The sequence below is a fragment of the Nelumbo lutea genome, chromosome 3, assembly GCF_056320005.1.
Source record: "Nelumbo lutea isolate HS-2025 chromosome 3, American lotus-T2T, whole genome shotgun sequence".
Classification (NCBI taxonomy): Eukaryota; Viridiplantae; Streptophyta; class Magnoliopsida; order Proteales; family Nelumbonaceae; genus Nelumbo; species Nelumbo lutea.
The window spans coordinates 58,803,370-58,824,591 of NC_142686.1; the positions used below are offsets into that span (position 1 = coordinate 58,803,370).

The 21,222-nt window shown below is 37.4% G+C and overlaps 1 protein-coding gene across 1 annotated transcript; it reads left to right on the forward strand.

The window, feature by feature from the left end:
- The first annotated feature begins 382 nt into the window (after nucleotides 1-382).
- Nucleotides 383-6,294, forward strand: LOC148865179 (UDP-glycosyltransferase 76B1-like). The gene is made up of 2 exons (XM_088980882.1): nucleotides 383-960; nucleotides 5,187-6,294. The coding sequence occupies exons 1-2, from the start codon at nucleotides 486-488 to the stop codon at nucleotides 6,062-6,064; spliced, it is 1,353 nt and encodes a 450-aa protein (XP_088837008.1). The 5' UTR covers nucleotides 383-485; the 3' UTR covers nucleotides 6,065-6,294.
- The last annotated feature ends 14,928 nt before the right edge of the window (nucleotides 6,295-21,222 follow it).

Sequence of the window (21,222 nt, forward strand, 5' to 3'; positions counted from 1 at the left end):
ATAACCATGGTTTATGGTAATTATAGCTAGCTTCGCCTAGCCTCTGCCCAAGTGATCACCGTTGTAGCTGGGGCTTCGCTAAGAAGAATCCCTTGCCACTGAAATTTGATTACGAGGGGTAAAATTGTCCGAATAACTGTTACAAGGGTAGTATGGGAATTAAAATTTATTGTACGGCAAAATCAGAATCTTTTTTGATGGATGGCTAATGAAAGGGGAATTTGTCTCACGGTCAAAGTATAAGGGGACCCGATTTAGTAAGCAAAACCAAATATTTTTTTGACAACCATGAAAAGTGGGCATTAGTCTTTTTCGAAGGATAAGTTGTCAAAAGAATTTTTTAAATGTGCGTTTGGCGTGCTTACAAAATACAGACGGTTCTTTTGTCGCATACCCATAGTAATTTACCCTATATATAACCCCTACACAGAGAACAGCTGAAGAAGGATCAGAAGAAAAAGTGATGGAGAGAGATAAAGGTTGAAATGGGAGAGAAAAGGGGGATTCGTTTGGTTCTGTTTACATTGCCATTGCAAGGCCACATAAACCCCATGCTTCAGCTAGCCACCATCCTCCACTCCAGAGGCTTCTCCATCACCTTCGTCCACACTCACTTCAACTCTCCCAACTCCTCCAATTACCCACACTTCACCTTCATCCCCATATCCGATGGCTTATCAGACGCTCAAGCTTCCATGGAAGATGTTGTAGCGCTTTCAGCAGCCCTTAATGTCAGCTGCGTGGAGCAATTTCGGGAGTGTTTGGCTCGGTTGTTGTCTGATCAGTCGGAAGAGCCGATTGCTTGCTTAATCTCTGATGCGATCATGCACTTTACTCAATCTGTGGCCGACAGTCTTAAGCTTCCCAGAATTGTATTACGGACCAGTGGCGTCTCGGCCTTTCGTGCCTTTGCCGCCTTCCCGATCTTGAGGCAGAAAGGTTTCATTCCAATTGCAGCAGGTACGTTCTAGGCTCTGATCAGAACTTGGATCTTTTTTTTTTGAGACTTCTTGAACAGAAGGGAAAATTTCAGATCAGTGAATCAAAAACACCTTCAGATTCAGATTGAACATACATGCTTACAGAAAACTCAAGGAAAAGGAGAAAAAAAAAAACGCAGACGGAAACGATGCTTTCATGACAAATAAGGAAATTGGGGGAAAAGGCTCCGAGCGATTGAGGTGGTAAGGTTGGTTCTTCTGTGCTAGGCTGCTAGCAGGGGTGCAAGTTGGGCCGGCTTTATAATCAACCCATGTACAACCCTAACTATCAAAAGAAGGATTTGTTTGGTTTGTAGTCCGAATTCAAATCGGAATTGGAATGAGAATGGTTTATTCTCATGATTATTCCCTATCCTCATTTCCAAAAGAGGGAGAGGAAATGATTATTCCCTCAAACGGGAAAATATCATTCCACCAAAAATGGAAAAGGGATTCTAATTCCTTTTCACAAACCAAACGAGTCCTAATAAAGTGGCTTATTAGGGATAGGGTTTGCATATAATTCCATTACCTCGAATGGGGCAAATTTTTTCAAATCTTAAAGGTGGATGGGATAGAGATGGGGTGGGGATAGGGAAAATATTTTTGTCACAAATTAGGGATGGGGTTTGCATATAATTCCCCAAACCTTATGGTAAATTAGAAACATTTGTAAATTTAATATTGATTTTTAAAATATCTTTAAGTTTTTCTCATATTCTTATAATTGTAGGATCTTATAATTTTACTTATAAAATACCCCCAAATTTTCATAATCCACTTTCTAAAATACCCTTATATTCTCATAATCCTATTTGTAAAATATCCATAAATTCGGTTTTTTAGGTGCTTGTCTCAGGGTGGGGAAAATTTGGGGATTCCCCATCTCCGACGAAAAACGGGTGCTTCACCCCAAAACCGCCCCCCCCCCTCGGGGTCAGGGTGGGGAAGGAATAAAGTGTCTTGACTTATGGGGGTAGGGACAAGGAGGGGAGCCCCATCCCATGCATTGCATGGGCCCTTTGATAAATAACACCCGATTGACTACCATGTTTATGATTTCATTTGATTGGTTAGAAATATTTTGAATGTCATATCTTTCTGATATCATAGTCGAACCCATATAGGTATAAATATGTACTTTATCACTAAATACTATATACTTGTATTCAACATATAATATTTGCATTATTGTATATATAATTTATGTTTTTTAATTCAGCTTTTATTTTTTATATTTGCAAAAAATGTAAATTATGATTTAAAGCAAAAAAAAAGGTTTTTTTTTTCAAAGATAGAGGTGAAGGCATCTACGAAAGCTACCCAAAATAAAATAAAATAAAAAAGATCACCCTAATTGAACATCGAAACACAAAGTTATGACCTCCTGAAGTTTGCATTACACATTGTATGTAACATTGCAACCCAAGACCCAATCACTAGGTCAAATGGATCAACGGTCCAACTACTTGGGTTGGACTATTTTTTACCCATTTTCAGGTTTTACTAGTACTGATCCTACTGGATCCAGAATCATAGTCAAATGATAGTTCGAATAATTTAACTGGTTGGGTCAACGATAGGTTGAAAACACAAATTTTTCCTATATATAATAATTTGTATATTATATATTAAGTTATATACAATGTTTTAATTGAGGTGCACCAATTGGGGCTGAGGATGGGGGCAAAGATGGCAATGGGACAGGTTTGAAGAGGGTTTTGTAAACTCCAAACACTACTCACCTCTCTAAACCTCCTAACCTTTACCCTTCTTAAAAAACAGTAATGGTGAAAAATCCAACCCTCCACCACATGCAATATCTACCCTCAAATTTGAGGGTGGATACATCGGGTTGGCAGGTTGAATCTAGAATATGCATATTTTGTTTTAATCACCAAACTTTACTTGAAGGGGACCTTAAAATTTTATTTAATTCCAAATTAATCAAAATTATATATAGGGGAGGACTTAGTCTGCCTTGCCCCAAACTCGTACAATAATGCACTAAAAAACTCAAAAAACAAACCCAAGCCAACAATTAAGTACATTGAGCCTAGGAAGAAACAAAGCATCATCAAATATATAATGTTTAATGCGGAAGAGAATCCCTGCTGCTATTGAACACCCAATTTGTGGACCTATCACAAGTGAGATTGGCCAAACCATCTGCTACGCAATTACCTTGTCCTAAAATATGCGGAAACTCAACTTGAATTCCCTCTGAAAGTGAAGAAATATCATTTAACCATTCAAGAATGGTCCAAGAGGGCCTTAGCATAGGATATTGCATCTTGGATGTCTCTACATGAAAACACCGGAACAAAAATAAATAGTGATTTTAGAGGGGCCTTATGATAATGAGATTATTTTGTCAAAAATTAAGCTAAATAATTACTTTATTATTCAGGAAGAAAAACCAGTGTAGTTAAGTTAGATTCGGTGTGTATGTATGTAGAGGAAAGTCAGAAAAAAGGACAATAAAATTGAAATTAAGAGCAAGAGAGTAAGTAAAAATAAAAGCCTCATAACCAAAAAGTGAAAACGGAGCAAGTCTAGAGTTCAAATGACATTGAAGTAACAAGTGTAAAATGCAGCAATGATACAATTAGAATGGAGATCTTAAGGCATAAGCTTGAATATCAATAGAACTTGAATAAAAGCATGCAACAATCTGGATATTTATATAAATAAAGCTGAAATGAGTAGTCAAACAATCACCCTAAAAAAGGAATTAATGAACGAAGACAAGAACTAGAATCTGTTGTTAGTATGCACAATACCAAAAATCAGAACCAAATCTGATATAGTATATATGAGGAGCGATTAAGTCAAGAATTTTTTTTTTTTTTGAAGTTGGTGTATTTGAATCAGAAATATTTAAGACAAAACTATTTTTATAGCAGTTTCTGAATGGTTATAAGTGGGCAGTTTTTTAAATGAGAGTAAATGACATATTTGTCTTTTTTATGTCCGTTGTATGCTTGGAAATGGTGGTAGAATATGTCTAATAAAAAATCCAGAAAGAATGGGCATTCATTCTTTTGTAGATAGTATAAATATAGATTTTTTTATTTAAGTTTCTTGTCCATTCAAAATGCTTGATGTGCAATTTTTTTGTGCATTTTCATACTTTGAACCATGCAATAAAATACAAGAGTAAACTATTGGAGAAGATACACTACAGTAGCAAAAATGAGTGTGGAAAACAATTTCAGGATAGCAAGAAACTTTTCCCTAAGTTTGTATGCTAAAATGGGTTTGTGAATAACAATGTCAACAGATAAATAATTCAGCCAAGTAACAGAAAATACAAATACCAACCAGCACACAATAGCACATCAGAACTTTTACGTGATAAACCCTAATATCGGGGAAAAACCATGGGACATATGGTCTGTAAAAGTCTTTCACTGGGTACAACAGTCCTCTCTAATTGTAACTAGAGGTTTACAAACATCAAGGAAATATCCTTGCCTTACAAGTACAGCATTAACACCACCAAGTGCAATGTGGATTCAACAAAAACAAAATTTTGGATCTCACCAAGTTACCGTAAATATGAAACTGAAAAGAAAGGAAGAGACAAGCAATGTGAACTAGAGTGAGATTTTTGACTCCTTAAACAACACTTATTCTCATCAAGAATGGACTTGAGAACAAATCCGAACTTGGTTTTGAATGAAATAGAAACCAGCTCATTCTTTTCGTCTTCACAAAACTCAAAACCTAGAAAAACCCCTGATTCTTTCCTCTATTTTTCTACTCTCTTTTCTCGCTTCGATGGTTACGAAATAGAAACACACCAAATCAAAAGAGGTGGTAGCCTTTTGGGCTTCCACAATACGGTTACTTTTTGGGAGCATGAAAAAGGTGGGGGTGAGCCCCCCATATGGGCTGGACACAAACGAAAATAGGTAATGGCAAATTTCTGAATATAAATTATAAAAAGGGTCATTTTAAATATTCATATAAAATTTAACAGATAGGAATTTGTGTAATATTTGTTCAACATCCTACAACTGGGGGATTGATCGGCTAAAATCATTTTGGTATCGTGTTTTTCCAGCAGCATATTGCACCATCAGATGCTGTATTTGGTTTTGTTAATTTACCAACCTCTCTTATTTTCTATAAAACCAAACACACCCTTACCGTAGGCTGTAGCCACCTGATAGGCGCCAACTTCATCGTTTTGTTTTTCAGATGCCGAACTGGAGGCACCGTTGCCGGATCTTCCACCTCTCAGGGTCAAGGACATCCCTGTGGTCGACACGCAAAACGCTGAGACGCTGTATGAATTGATGGATAAATCAATCAAGCAAGCAAAGGCCTCTTCGGGAATCATCTGGAACTCCTTAGAACACCTCGAGCATGGATCACTGACTGCACTCCGACAAGAATTAGGGATTCCCATGTATCCTATAGGCCCCTTCCATAAGTACTGTTCATCCTCTTCAAGCAGCTTATTGGCACAGGACCGTAGTTGCATTGCTTGGCTAGACAAACAAGCACCCAAGTCCGTCATCTACGTGAGCTATGGGAGCATAGCTTCCATGACTGAAACCGATTTTGTGGAGGTTGCTTGGGGACTGGCCAACAGCAACTGCCCCTTCTTGTGGGTGGTTCGACCCGGGTCGGTCCGTGGTTCAGAATGGATAGACGCACTGCCCCGTGATTTCCTTGAGACGGTAAGTGGAAGAGGTTGCATTGTCAAATGGGCTCCCCAAGATGAAGTGCTGGCCCATCCTGCGGTGGGTGGGTTCTGGACCCATAATGGGTGGAATTCGACATTGGAGAGTATTTGTGAAGGGGTCCTAATGCTCTGTCGGCCTTATTTTGGAGACCAGAGGGTGAACGCAAGATATGTGAGCCATGTATGGAAGGTAGGGGTGCAATTGGAGAATGAATTGTCGAGAGGAGCAATAGAGATTGGCATAAGAAGATTGATGGTGGGTAAAGAAGGGGAGGAGATGAGGATGAGGGCTTTGAAATTAAAAGAGCAAGTAGACCTCAGTGTTGAGAAGGGAGGTTCTTCCGATCAGTCCCTAGAGGCCTTGATCGCCTTTCTGTCCTCACACTAAATATAATTATAGTATGAGTTCTTTTTCATTAATCAATTAATCATTATCATCATTGTTGTCGTCGTCGTCATCATCGTCCAAGTCTTATACTAGGTATATATGAATCATGTTTTATCAGTCCATTCTGTTTAATGCCATATCCATTGTTAAACTATTGGCACTTGAACTACTTGTATTGTCATTTCTTTTTATTTTAGTAAAGATTTGTCTATGTGTAGATGTTGTTTTAAGTTCACCTCATGTTCAACTACTTGTAGTATTAACTTGGTCTCCCTTAGGAAAACCTTCTATTTTTGAGCTTTGGATTATGGAAAACAAAAATTGATGCAAGAAGTGGTTTGGGAAGGTTCAAAATATCGATATGCCCGATACGCCAGTAGAGGTGTATCGGGCGATATTGATACATTTTTTTCATTTTTTTTTTCAAAACTGGTTCAGGACTCCTCCACCCTGTGAACCAGTCAGACCCCTGATACACCCACTGTAGAAGTGTATTGGGGAGGTCCTAGAACGATACGTATCAGCCCATATCTATACTTTGAACCTTAGTTTGGGCATCTGATAAGTGTTTGATTTTAATTGAAAATACTACAAACCTAAGTTTCTCATGAGTGTTGTTGATAGCTTATTCCTACTTACCTCAGATATTCCCCATATCTGAGATAGACACTAGAACATGGACATGGTTTTCTTTCCAAGGATTACACTGCTTTTTGGGCTCAGGCCCACTTATCCGTGTCCAACCCATCCCGAAATATGGGAGTCCAACCAATGCTACTTCATTCGAACCCAACTTCTCTTCCCCGCCTCCGCCTGAACCTGACCTTCACCGTCTCTGGTAACTCTGCGTATCCTCGGTTTTGATGGCTGTTTCACTACTCATCGGTTCTCCCTCCGCCATTGAAGTCTTCGCCGCCGAGACAGTGGAAACATGAATTCTCCCTTTTTCAGACCTCCCACCACTTCACCATGGTCCTCTGCCTCCCTATTGTCTTCCTCCATTCCCGGCCTCCTTACCTGCCCTGAATCCAACCATTTCGGTTCAACGGCCACCATTTTGTATGACCATATTCCTTTCACTTCCAGCATCTCCGGTCCCTTTACAACCGTTCTTACCATAAACACCTCTCCCTGGATCTCAACCAACACTGCTTTCAGAACCTCCTTTGGAGCTTGAGCAACATCGTATTGTATGCAATAAATGGTAATAGGAATGTTGAAGTATTTGCTCCTTGATCATCCAGTCTACACCAAATCAAATGATTTGTCATTGGCCCATTAACAGCTAGAAAAAGGATCTAATAAAGATTATAAATAATGAACAACTAAATGAATATTATAGAAAATAGGTAATTATAATAATATAATTAAAGAGAAAATCTTGTGGGTGCAAAAGGAGTGTAATATAACTAAATGTTGAAGATGAATAAATGAGGGCCTATGGCCACTCTACCAACAAGGAAGACTAACCATCTTCCCCCTATGGTCTTTCTCACCTCTCCTCTAACATTTCCGCCAACTTGATTAGTTAACCATCTCTATAATTTTTCTGTCGCCACTATTCCATTCACCGATTCACACACTACCACCCTTCTCAGTTCTGCTTCTCTCTCTCTCTCTCTCACTCCTTTTGAACCGATACACAACCTAAGACCTGTCTATTTTCACTTGAACTTCTCCTTCTCCTTCTTCCCAAAATCCAACTCCATTATCTTCTCCTCCTCCTCCTCCTGGCATGCAACTATTATTTGAGATTAGTTGTTTATAGCAAAAATTCCACTTTAGTACCTGAATTTTGGGGATAGTGTCAATTGTGTATCTCGTGTCACTGCAATACTTAAACTTTCAAAAAGTGTTAAGTTGGTCCCTGTTATTAATCGATCGTCAGTTATCTATTAAAAATGTCAAAACTACCATTCAAAAGAAGACACTGTTCATTGCCTTCAACCTTGAGATTGAACTGATTATCTTCAAAGAGAAAGAGAGAAAAAACATGAAATATGATAAGGGGGAACAATAACTAAAAGCAAAGACATAATTAGACAAGAATGTGTTTCAGATCTAAAAATAGAAGAGGATGACGTCATTAGTCTAGAATCTCAAACACCTCAACCAGTTCAGTCTTAAGGTAGAAGATAATGAACAATGTCTTCTTTTGAAGGATAGTTTTGACATTTTCAACAGATAGCTAATGATTGGTTAACAACAGGGACCAACTTAACACTTTTTAAAAATTTAAGTACTACAATAACACATTTAGAAGTTCGGGTACTAACTTGTCACTACTCCCAAAGTTCAAGGTACTAAAGTGAAAACTTCCCTTGTTTATATATAATTTGATTTCAAAATTGATAAAAATAAAAAAAAAAATTAATGAAATCTATATTTATATCTATTCTATTATAAACTTAAAAAGTGGCATAAAAAGTATGAATAATGGATTTATGATTAAGTGAAATGTCAGCCTTAGAAAAGAGTGAAATTTTAATTGAATGTCGGTTGCATATCCATCAAAGCACATTTTCACCTTTCATGAAATCAGCCATGAAAATAATACTCAAAGAGGGGTGTAAGAAGACTAGATTAGTTGAACAAAGCCACTAATTTTTTTCCGAACAAATTACTGATGGAATTTTTGTTGCATGTGTTGTTTAATTATTGTCAAATCCATTTCAAATATATGTTTTACATGCTCATCAAATATTGGATTGAATTTGGATAATGCCCATATAAAAATTTCATCTAATCCACTGATTTAGAATTCTTTTTTTGTAAAACTTGAAGGGAACAGTTTGACAGTCTGACCGTCTAGGTCAACAGTTTACTGACCAAATCAACAGTTTTTGGCCAAAAGACGGTTTTGAGATTAAATGCAATCGATCAAATGACCAACACCCATTTTTTTCAGTCTGACCATCTAGTCTGGTCCGGTCCGAATTTAAAAACATTGGATAAACCCCCCAAGCTAGGTATAGATGGGATTCAATCCCAAATCTCCAGAAAACCTTATAAACATTACTACGTGCAAGGCCTCCCTGATCCCTATATAGTGTACACACGATGCATCTCCAGAAAACCTTGCATCTCACGTGCAAGGCCTCCAGTCAGTCCAGTCACATGAGTCATTTCTGCTTGTTCTTTGAAGGATAGAAAGGGACACTACAAGTTTTGGCTATCATTTCCCAAAGATTTAATAAACTTAATTATTAAACTGAATATATAATTGATAATTATAGTGGAATTGTGAAAGTTTAATGTAAAATATTTGCTTTAAAAGGATGAGAGGAAAAAAATTTAATAGTTTCAATAAAACGATAAAAATAATCTAAATTTTTATCACTATCTTTCTAGTCAAAACTATTTTAACTCATTTTTCATTTGTTAATTTTTATTTACAGGGCTAGTGGAATTTTGAAGCTGCTTTCCTATCTGTAAATAAGGCTTAAATTTTAGTTAGAATGTGCTTAGGTTCCTCAAGTTCAAGAGCCCAGAAAGACTTGCTACTTCCTTGAGTGTTTTTATGTCCTTTATTTTTCTAATTTTTTTCCAATGAAGTTCATTTTTTTCTTTTATGTTTCTCTCTTCTCTCTTCACTCTTTCCATTAAATTCTCCTTTTGGTTGTGTGATTTCTTTTTCTTTTTTGTCCTTTCCCTCTTTAAATTTTTTATAATAAAGTAATTTTACTTTTATGTTTCTTCTTTTCTATCTTATTTCTCTCTTATCTCTCCACTTTCTCTTTCAAATTCTCTCTTCTCTTGGTTCTGTGGCTTTTTTTCTTTTACGTCTTTTTATCTCTCTAACTTAATTTTAAATGAGTTTAATTTTTTCTCTCTTCTCTCTCCACTCCCTCCTTTAGATTTTCTTTCTTTTTGGCTGTGGTTTCTTTCTCTTTTATATCCTTTCTCTTTAACTTGTTTCTAATAAATCAATATTTTATTTTTAAGATGTACAGACCTCTCTTGAATACACAAAAAAAGGCATTAAATAGAATTTATTCGACCAACAAAATATGAAAAAGATCACATAAAATAGGGTTATCAAAGCCCTGTCCAAAACCTCCGTTGAAGAGTCGAAAAACCCATCAAAAGCTTGATGGAATAAGTGCCAAACAATGGTTAAAACAATTGATTGAAGGTGCTCTTGTTCATGTAGCAAGAAGTTTAAATCTATTATTCTTCTCTTGTAAAAGCGGATTATTAGCTTTTTCCATTCTCTTTTTTTTTTTTTTTTTGTTTTACCAAAAGAGGATACCAACGTGAGTGTTAGATGTTGTTTTAAGTTAACCCCATGCTCAACTACTTGTAGTATAACTTGGTCTCCGTTTGGAAGAGCTTTTATTTTTGAGCTTTGGACTATGGAAAACAAAAATTGATGCAAGAAGTGGTTTGGTCCAAGGTTCAAAATATCAATATATCCATTATGCCGGTAGGGGTGTATCGGGCGATATCAATACCTTTTTTTGTACTTTTTTTTCATTTCTTTCTTTAAAACTGGTTCAGGGGGCCAGTTTAGGACTCCACCCACTGAACCAGTCAGACCCCCAATAAACTCACTGTAAACATATATCGGTAAGGTCCTGAAACGATGTGTATCAACCGATACGGGCCGATACATATCAATACTTTAAGCCTTAGTTTGGGCTTCCGATAAATGTTTGATTTTAATTAAAAATGCAACAAACCTATCCTTTGGCCAAAATCAAAATTTTTAATTTTCTCAGTAGCGTTGTTGATAGCTTATTCCTACTTACCTCAGATATTCCCCATATCCGAGATAGACACTGGAACAAGGACCTGATTTTCTTTCCAAAGATCACACTGCTTTTTGGGCTCAGGCCCACTTATCCACCTGTCCAACCCATCCCGAAATACAGGAGTCCAACCAATGCTAGTTCATCCGAACCCAACTTCTCTTCCCCGCCACCACCTGAACCCTGACCTTCACCATCTTCGTTGAAGTCTTCGCCGCCGCCGAGACAGTGGAACCATGAATTCTCCCTTTTTCAGACCTCCCACCACTTCACCATGGTCCTCTACCTCCCTACCGTCTTCCTCCATTCCCGGCCTCGTTACCTGCCCTGAATCCAACCATTTCGGTTCAACGACCATTTTGTACGGCCATATTTCTTTCGCTTCCATCATTTCCGAGCCCTCTACCGCCGTTCTTACCATAAACACCTCTCCCTGGATCTCAACCAACACCGCTTTTGTAAACTCCTATGGAGCTTGAACAACATCCTATTGTGTGCAATAAATGATCATAGGAATGTTGAAGTATTTGCTACTTGATCATTCAGTCTACACCAAGTCAAATGAATTGTCAATGGCCCAGTAAGAGCTAGAAAAAGGATCTAATAAAGATTATAAATAATGGATTCTCAGTGCATGAAAAAAGAAGGAAAAACACTTTCGTAGAAATAAACAATTAATGAATATTATATAAAATAGATAATTATAATAATATAATTAAAGAGGAAAACTTCACTGTGGGTGCAAAAGTGTGGCACAGACAACTCATTTTCCTTCAACGTTTGGCTTATCACATGGCCACTGGATATATAATTAATAATGATGAAGGGTGATTTGGCCCTATCTCGTAACAGGGGGACACGTGGGCATCACAGCTTGGCCGCAACTTGGTGTGATGAGCTCGTTGGAGCCTAGCCTGATAGCTTGGCACGGGCAACAACTCGCTACAAGGTGATATTCAGGTTACCCGAGCTCCCCTCCAGGGGGGGTGAACCCCAAGCTCACTCCAAGTAAGGAGTCCCGAGCTCCTCCTAAGGAGCCCCCGAGCTCCTCCCCAAGAAGGGAACACCCCGATCCAGGATCCATGGTTAAGGAGCATCCCGAACCGAAGACACTCCGGGTAAGCACTGTTAGTGCTCCTATCCGTACTTGCCTCAAAGGCCCGCCTCGAGCAGAGGCACCCCGGTGCATCACCAGCATCTTAGTACAAGGAAGCTCGGTGCAAGGTAGCTCGGTCCCAAGTAGCTCGGCACAAGGTAGCTTGGTGACTTGCAGGAAGATCTGCCTAACAATCGTACCTACCGAATCTGGAGGCTACGCCTGCGTCTCTCGCTAGGCAGCGCCGTGCCTCCCAACTCTACCAACGCCTCATGCCTGACAGGGCCATACCCTGTAACTGTTACTTGTGCCCACCACCTCAGGTCTGGCAGTAACTGGTGCAACAGAGAATCAGAGGCGGTTATGCCAGATTTGAAAGGGCATCAGTATAAAAAGGCCCCGACCCCCAAGGGACAAAGGTAATTGCATTTGCGCTATCTGCACTCTAGCTTTCTTCATCTTCTCGGCAATTTTCTCTCTCAGATTTCTAACTTAAGCATCGAAGTATTTCTGTCAGACGAACTCCCCGGGAATCCTTCATCCTCTTCTTCTTCTCAGGTACTGTCCATCGCCAGCTTGAAGTGTGACCCCCTGGCAGCTTGGAGTGTCCTGATCGCAGGCTATCAAATAATTTTGACCAAAAATTTAATAAGCTGAATTATTAAGCTATCCCATCGGATACCTTTGTGGCTTTGCCTCCTCCATTCTCCAATGTTGTTGTTTATTACTAGGAAAGCTAGCTTTTTTACTCCAATCTGTGAATTACACCCGTTATTTAGATTTCTTTGAACAGTATTGCATTAATACAAGTTTCTCCGGCATTTCCCAAAGATGTGATAAACTGATGAATGAATTGTTAAACTTTGATTTATTTGTTTATTATTTATTAATACCCAGCACTAAGCCCTTGAAAATGCAAGAGGGAAACCGGGTTTAATTATTTATTGCATGTTTTGGGTAATGAATTTCATAATTTTGGTTTCTGGAGAAATCGGATCTGGTGGACTTCATGGTTTGACTTTGCTTTTGATAGATTATAGACACAGGTATTTCTCTACAGTCATTAGCAATTGCATGAGTTCAAGGTTATTTTTGGTTTTAATGGTTTTTGATATATTTTTAAATTCGTTCAAGAGTGTTGTTCTTCCAATTTGGAAATATCATTTTCTTTGGTGAACGAAAACAACTTTTGTTGATGACTGGATTTTTCAGAATTCAGTACGTTTTGAGTTCTCTTCCAATTGTGCTAATTCTTTAGGTGAATAGATCGAGCTACAGCATATTGGTTTGTCACCCTGTTAATTTATAATCTAACTTAACTTACTTATATAACCTGCAGGCTAGATTTGGTGCTTCATCAATTGCTGAGTTCTGTTGTTGGATAGAATGTTCAGGACTTGGAGTTCAGAGGGAGATAACTTGGTGGGCTTTACTGGTTTTGTACTGGTAGCTGCTTTACTAGAAGTATCATGTGGTTCTGAAGGGCTAAATTTGGTGGGGCAACTCCTTCTGGAACTCAAGAATGGCCTATACGATGGTTTTAACCATTTGAGCAATTGGAATCCCAGAGAAGAGACCCTGTGAATGGAAGGGTGTCAATTGCACACTCGACTACAATGCACTAGTGGTCTGGTCTCTTGATCTACATTCCATGAATCTTTCTGGAACTCTACATTCGAGCATTGGTGGTCTAGTCCACCTGACTTACCTCGACTTATCATACAATGATTTATCTGGGAGAATACACAGAGAGATTAGAAATTGTTTAAAGTTGCAGGTTCTTGATTTAAACAATAATCAGTTTGAAGGGGAAATACCTGTAGAGTTGGGTGATATGTCTTCCCTGGTTCAATTACTTGCATTCAGTAACAACCTCACAGGCCCATTGCCTCGCTCACTTGGGAACCTCAAGAGATTGAGAGTTTTTCGAGCGGGGGATAATCTGATATCTGGAAGCATACCCGTGGAGATAATTAAAGGTTGTGAGAGCCTGGAAATATTGGGTCTCGTCAAAAACCAGTTAAGTGGCGACATATCCAAGGAGCTAGGAATGCTTGGAAAATTGAAAGAACTCCTCCTTTACACTAATGGGTTGTCTGGGGTAGTTGCAAAGGAGTTAGGGAATTGTACGAATCTGGAGATTCTTGCTCTATACCAGAACAATCTCATGGGTGGAATACCTGTGGAGTATTCGGAAACCTGATATTTCTGGATAAATTGTTTCTTTACAAGAATGCATTGAGTGGGACAGTTCTGCAGGAGATTGGTAATCTTTCTATAGCAACAGAGAGAGATTTTTCAGAGAATTCATTGACAGGAAAAATACCAATAGAGTTAAGTAAGACAAAGGGTCTACGCTTACTCTATCTTCATGGGAACCAACTTACGGGCACTATTCCAGGAGAGCTTGGCAGCTTAGGGAATTTGACTAGAATTGATTTGTCTATGAACTATTTAACTGGGCATATACCTCGTCAGATTTGCAGACAACATTCTAAGCTGGTTGAATTGAACCTAAACTCCAACCGGCTAATTGGAAATATCCCTGCAGAGATCACAAACTGTGTATCATTGGAAAAACTTCTACTCTCCAACAATTCACTATCTAGTTAGTCATGAGAATTTCAGTCTTTGTATTATTTGAATTTCCAGGTTATGTTCTAGTAAATAAGTTGTCTATGATCTTCAAGTAAATTTATTAATGCATGTATATGGCCGGTCAATTTGGGAGCTGAGTTGAACCATGCCTTGTTTCTCATCATAGACAAGTGGTTGATGGAATTAGTTTGTTGTGTTGTGTAATTGTTTGCATAGTTGATAAATCATATTCTAGGTTTAACAGAACTTGAGTTCAGTTCATCTCCTCCACATCCTTCTGAGCCCTCTACTGATGGGCAGGTAATCAAGTTGAATGTCAACCTAAGGAAGGAAAAGGGTACAACTTGAGCTGGTTGGGTCAGGTTTAGGGTTAATTCTGGCCCAACCTGAGGTCAAGCCCAAGTTTACGAACCAAGGCCCTATCAAACTTAACACAACAAAATTCAGGCCTGGCTTAGGATTGGGTTGAACTGGGCCAGATTAAGTTAGGCTTGTGCAGTTGGGCCCGTGTTGGATTGAGTTGGACTCAGTCACTCAGGCTTCTCGAGGCCTCAACCCAAGTACAATCTAAGTTTAAACCAGTCCTGAGTTTTCTGGTCCAAGCCCAATCCAAGTAAAAACTCAAGTTGGGTCGGAGTAGGATTGGCTGGGGCCTGCCCAAGTTGCATCCCTTAACAAAATCAAGTCTTAGTGCAATGTTTACGACGTCCAAATTGCATTCTTTAGCTATGTTTCTCTCTTATGTTCTATCAAACCAAACAAACCTTTTATCGAAGGAGGACAACAAAAACTCAAGGAATTTATTAGGGTATAAAAAAGACTAGCCGAACTAAGTTATTTTTATAGTAGATGAGGAATTGGTGGAATTAATAGGTTGATGTTAGAAAGGACCAAATATGTTGGGAGCGGGCAGAGCTTTTGTTAGTGAGAATAATCATCAAACAGTTATTGTAATATTAGGCCAATCATGATGCACCACACCAGCAACATAATACACGGGTTGCACACATCAACCTGACAAGGCATATTGTAATTGGCCCTTGTCCAGGATCATAGATGATTCAGAGTGATCTCAAATATGGTTGTTTAATTAATTGATCAACTTATAGAAAAAGTATGACACACCAAGCAACCAGTTCCATCTGGATTTTTCAATGACAGCTTTAGTGCTTTATCCATTCAAATTGATATTACCATTATTGATTTTTCCTCCATACGTTTACCCTTTAAATATATAATACATTAAATAGCATATATTATTATGTTATTATTGTAATAAATGGATTTTTCTATTAATCTAGTTATAATTTCAGTCTTTAAAATAAATACTAAATCATCGTTCTAAAAAATGATCCGAAAATGGAACTATTCTGGCCATCGGTTTCTGGGTCGATGGTTCAACTGTCCCGTTCAAATGGACGGACCGTTCTAACAAACAAATTAAAAATAAAAAATGGTCAAAATCATCGAATGGGTCAACAGGTCGATTGTTCAACCACCCGGGTCTACGGGTTGTTGATTTTTTTCAATGGTTTTTGGCCAAAATCTGGGTTTGAGGTAAAACATAACCAGTTGCCTGGACGGTTCCCAGGTTGAACGGTCCAACCGCCCGGGTCAATGGTGGTTCAAAAACCTTCTACCAAATCATGTTACCAAAAAATAGCAAATTATTTTTGCTATTATGGACATAAGCTATAAGCCAAACCACGTAAATTGTTGTATTTTTTTTTATGGATGATTGGTCTTTTAGAATCCTACAGATGAGACACCCTGTGAATGGAGTGGTGTCAAATGCACACTCAACTACAATGCAGTGGCTTGGTCTCTTGATCTACATTCCATGAATCTTTCTGGAACTTTACATTTGAGCATTGGTGGTCTAACCCACCTGACTTACCTCGACTAATAATCAAGGTTCAAAGTATTAGAAACACTAAGTGTATCAAAAAGGCAATTTTAAGAGAAGTATCAAGATACATCTTGGATACATATCTTGGAGAAAAATTAAGATACACATAGATATACACAGAAACACTATAAATACTTCAATAAATTATAAAAATGCATCAATAACACTATAAGGCCTCAATGAGGTGTACATACATTAAATTAATATATTTTAATGGGTTTATGAATAAACACATCGTAGTTAAATATAATTTCATTACAAAACCCTATGCTTAACTATAATTTATAAATTAAAATTCTTAAGCTTTAAGGGATGGGATAACCCAACTATCCTATCTAAGCATAAAACATGCATTTGCACAATTTCTATGTGAAAGTGTAAGTAATAATTATTTCTTATTAAATAATTATTATTTTCAAAAATTATAAAAATATAAAATTAAATAAATATTATATAATCAATCCTTGTGATTAGATCAAATTAATTATTAATTATTTTTAATTCTAAAATATAAAAAAAAAATTGAAGGAGAAATTGTAATTTCTCTATGAATTTGATAGATAATCTATGGATCTAAAACATAATAAGTCTTTCTAGGCAGATATAAAATGCGTTTTGAATTTTTTTTGTTATTTTATATTTTTTCCAAATCTCTTTATAAAATTTCCATAAATCTATTCATAACACATAAAAAAGTGATTTTGAACACATTTAATGTAGATTAAAATAGATTTAAATATTTTCAAGCATTCAAGGAAAAAATCATAAGATATTATGAAAAATTGAAAAATTTACCTATTTTTGTAATATCTTTTTCAAAACTTGAAAAAAATTCAAAAAACACTAATGATTCACATGTGTTTTTTTGTGTTTTAGTTTTGCATACCTAGAACCAAGGTTCAAAATATTGATATGTATCGGCCCGTATCGATCGATACGTATCGTATCAGGGCCTTCCCAATATGCCCCTACCATAGGTGCTTCGGGTCAGGCCATGGTTCAGAGGGTAGTTAGGCCTTAAATCAACCCCTCTAAACTGGTTTAAAAAAAAAAAAAAAACACAAAAAAGCACCGATACAGGCCGATATGCCATATTGATACTTTGAACCTTGCCTAGCACTTTATGAATGAGATTGAAGTTTTGGAGTCACTTTGGGGGTGAAAGAAGGCTTGTTTCAAGGGAAAGAACTTTCTTTCCCTTTTTTTTCGTTTTTCGCCCATATCTCTTTTTCATAGCATATCGATTGATATGCTACCAATACGCCTAATACACTCCCAAGTACACCTTCGATACAGCCCGATATGGGTCTGGTACAATGAAAAAAAGATGATACCATCGATTTTCCACCATATCTTGTATCAGAATTTGAAAGATAAGATACAATACACGTCGTATCAGGAGTATCGTGTTGAAATTTGAAATCTTGCTTGTCATACAATAATTTATCTGGGAGGATACCCAAGGAGTTTGGAAATGGTTTAACTTTTATTTGAACAATAATCAAATTGAAGGGGAAATTCCAATCCAATTGGGCAACATATCTTCATTAACAGAACTCAATTTTTTCAACAATGAAATATCTAGGCATCTTATAGAAGAGCTTGGGAACCTTTCTTCCCTAGTTTAGTTAGTTGCATACAGTAACAACCTTACAGGCCCATTACCTCGTTCGTTTAGAAACTTTAAGAGATTGAGAACTTTACGAGCAGGGTTTAATACGATATCTGAAGCATACTTGTGGATTTAATTAAAGGGTGTGAAAGCCTAGAAGTCTTGGGTATTGCCCATAATCAGTTAAGTGGCAAAATACCCAAGGAACTAGGAATGCTTGGAAAATTAAAGGAACTCTTCCTTTACAGTAATGAGTCTTGGGATACCCCTCTTACCTACTCGTTCGGACCCCAAATTACCAAATTGCCAAATTATCCTCTAAACCCAAATTACTGAACTATCCTTCTCATTCCAAAATATCAAATTACCCCAAAACCATAAATTACAAAATTACTCTTTGGACTCCAAGTTATCAAACCCTCCTATCCCTTTAAATCTGACTTGTCAAAACCATCCATTCATTTTGAGAGTTGGCAGAATCTCACCTTCCTTTCTATTACAAATAGGAGGCTTCATTTCCAAGAAAAAAAAGTAGGTCGAGTAGAATAAGGGAGGGAACCTGAATTGAGTTGGTGAGTGAAGCATTAAGGCCATGATTGGTTCAATTCTTATTCTTACCCAAGATAAAATTTCAAGATGGAAAAAAAATGAATAAAAATGGAAAGAATGAGAAAATATTGCCATAAACCAAATGTTTTTTTCCCAAAAAATGATTCTTTTACAGCAAGAATGGGAGTAAATTTGTAACATGTTTGGTTACAAATTTCATTATCATTCATTTTTTTTATTAATCAAAATAATAACATAAGGGTTAGAGGTGTAAAATGTGCCATGCCAGGTCCATGTAAAGTGTGGGTTGTGTCGTACTGGCCCATGGGCCGTACTGCCCTCCCTTGGGATAACTTGGGGGGTCGGCCCGACACGTCCCACTGTCCAAGACCGTTTGGGCCCATGGGTCAAGCCTTAGGCCAGGCCTAAGCTATTTATTTTAAAAAAATGAAAAAAAACTTAAAATTTTAATTTTATATGAATTTTGTTGTATACAATTGCTTATATATACAATAATTAATTAAATTAGTATAATAAAATTAAAAACAATCATGAGAAGATACCTCTTCTATTAAGAAAGTCTAATAGTAGGAATAGTAGAAAACAATAATAGCTGACAATGAACAAATAAGCAATAAGAAGCCTATTATCCCTGTTTGTTCCCTTGGGCCTGGGCCCCCAACTCAAGGATCTCTCCTCCAACTCTTCTAGTTAGACTGTCAGCTAGGGTATTATCCAATCCTCTCATACACCTGAAGAATAAATGTGAAGGACCAAGTACTCTCCATAACAGAAGACATCCACTTTATTATCACTACAATTTCCTTTAATCATCAGCCTGCTCTAACCTGAAAAATATGCCAACTTTAAGGCTTGTAGGAAAAACAAGCAGCTAAGCTCTATGAGAGGTTCCTTCTCCCTGAGGACCCAAGAATCTCAAGGTGAATCCCTGCCTCCCAAGGGAGGGGTATACAAAACTATTCCTATCCCCAAGGTAGATTCTGATTTCTGACAGGGAGGACTCCCGAGTCCCGATGTATCTAAAAGTTCGGTTAAGCTTAAGAGAAATGGAGAAAGCAAAAAAGGAGTTTTAGATAATAACCACTTATCTGTCACATGTAAGAAGATATGAAAAACTTCAGCTAAGGTCTGAGAGCTGTAGGCCTCTTAGCCAATTTATGTTTAGTTAGGCATCTATCCATCCAGCACACAAAACCCAAACCGAGAAATTGTAGTTAGAGGGGTTGATAGGATTCCAGAATTATCAGCATCTATAGTCTAGAAGAAACCGACAAACTTGAGAAAGTGGACATCAAATGATGAAAAGCAGAGTCAGCTCTCAAGCTACAAGTCTCAAATATTTCCAATTCTAAGAACATATGAAGCTGAAAGTCCTAGATGTATTGGAAATTTCTAAGTCATATTTCACAAGGATACGCTAGCCTTGGCCCTAAAAGGTCAACGCAAAAGTATTGTAAGGTTTAGTATTGAATAACCTATACGTGCTGACCCAAGAGAAAATTCTACCCTTCAAAATGCATTCCTGTCTTCAGATTTACTTTTATTCTTAAAAATCTCTAGGTTCCTATCAGTCCAGATTGTCCACATCATAGCAAGAAAATCAGTCTTCCGTGTTATGGAGCCTTATTTTCTCAGACCTTATAGCTTTTAGCTTGAGAGAAAATCAATTACTGAAAATGAGTTGCACCTCTTCATCTAAAAATTTCCTTTCACCTACACTAACAGAGAATCTGTAATCTTGCAATGGATGAATAAATGATTTGTAGTGTAGTTTTAGGAGTTTCATCACAGAAACATACAATTGCTTGATAGCCAATCTCCCTTTCTTAAGTTTTCCTTGATTAGACATCTATCTTGAGCAGAAATCAAAACGAAGAAGGATACTTTTGATGGAACGGTATAAAGCCAGATCAACGAGGATGGAATAGATTAGGCCCCTGACCCAGCAAGTTGATTGTATAGGGATTTAATAGAAATACTCCTAATTTAATCCCACTTCCAGATTCTATTGTCCTTTTGACCTGGACTGACATGCTCCCTGTTTAGCAACTTGAGGAGCTCCAAAATCATTGACAGTTCCCAATCATTCAAGTTTCTTCTGAGAAGAGTTCTCCACCCCACTGTGCCATTGGATATTTCATGGTTGTCCTGTACTAAGCCATTTCTGTCCCAAACTATATTGAAAAATTGTCAATATAGCTTTGTTGCCTTCTCCTGTGTCGTATTTTGATTCCTTTATCTAACCCAGATTTAGAAATCATAAGTGTATTTTTTTGACTGGTAATTGATTAATTCTACTGAGTTGATAATAAGGTAAGGTTTGCAAAAGAATTGCGTGCCAAGAACCCCTTCGAGGAATGAATATAGGTATTCTTATTGCATGAGTTCTGTAGTTTAAGTAAGAGCTTACAACTGGTCCAGCAGCTGCGACTCTTTAGTCAGACTATCAGATCTATTGATTGTTCTATTTGTTCTAATGGTATTCTCATTGAGTACATTCTTTTGGTAAATTCTCTCCTAATCATTTTTTTTTTGTTGAACTGCACCAATTCTTAAGTTACATTGTCTCCTGCAGGGATCTCATGAATGGAGGCATCTTTGACATCATCACTGGTGCTTTAC

Excerpts from the sequence above, each read along its gene's own strand:
- LOC148865179 (XM_088980882.1), top strand. The coding sequence starts at position 486 with ATGGGAGAGAAAAGGGGGATTCGTTTGGTTCTGTTTACATTGCCATTG. Across the intron at positions 961-5,186 it reads TTTCATTCCAATTGCAGCAG|ATGCCGAACTGGAGGCACCG; the intron begins GTACGTTCTAGG and ends TTTGTTTTTCAG.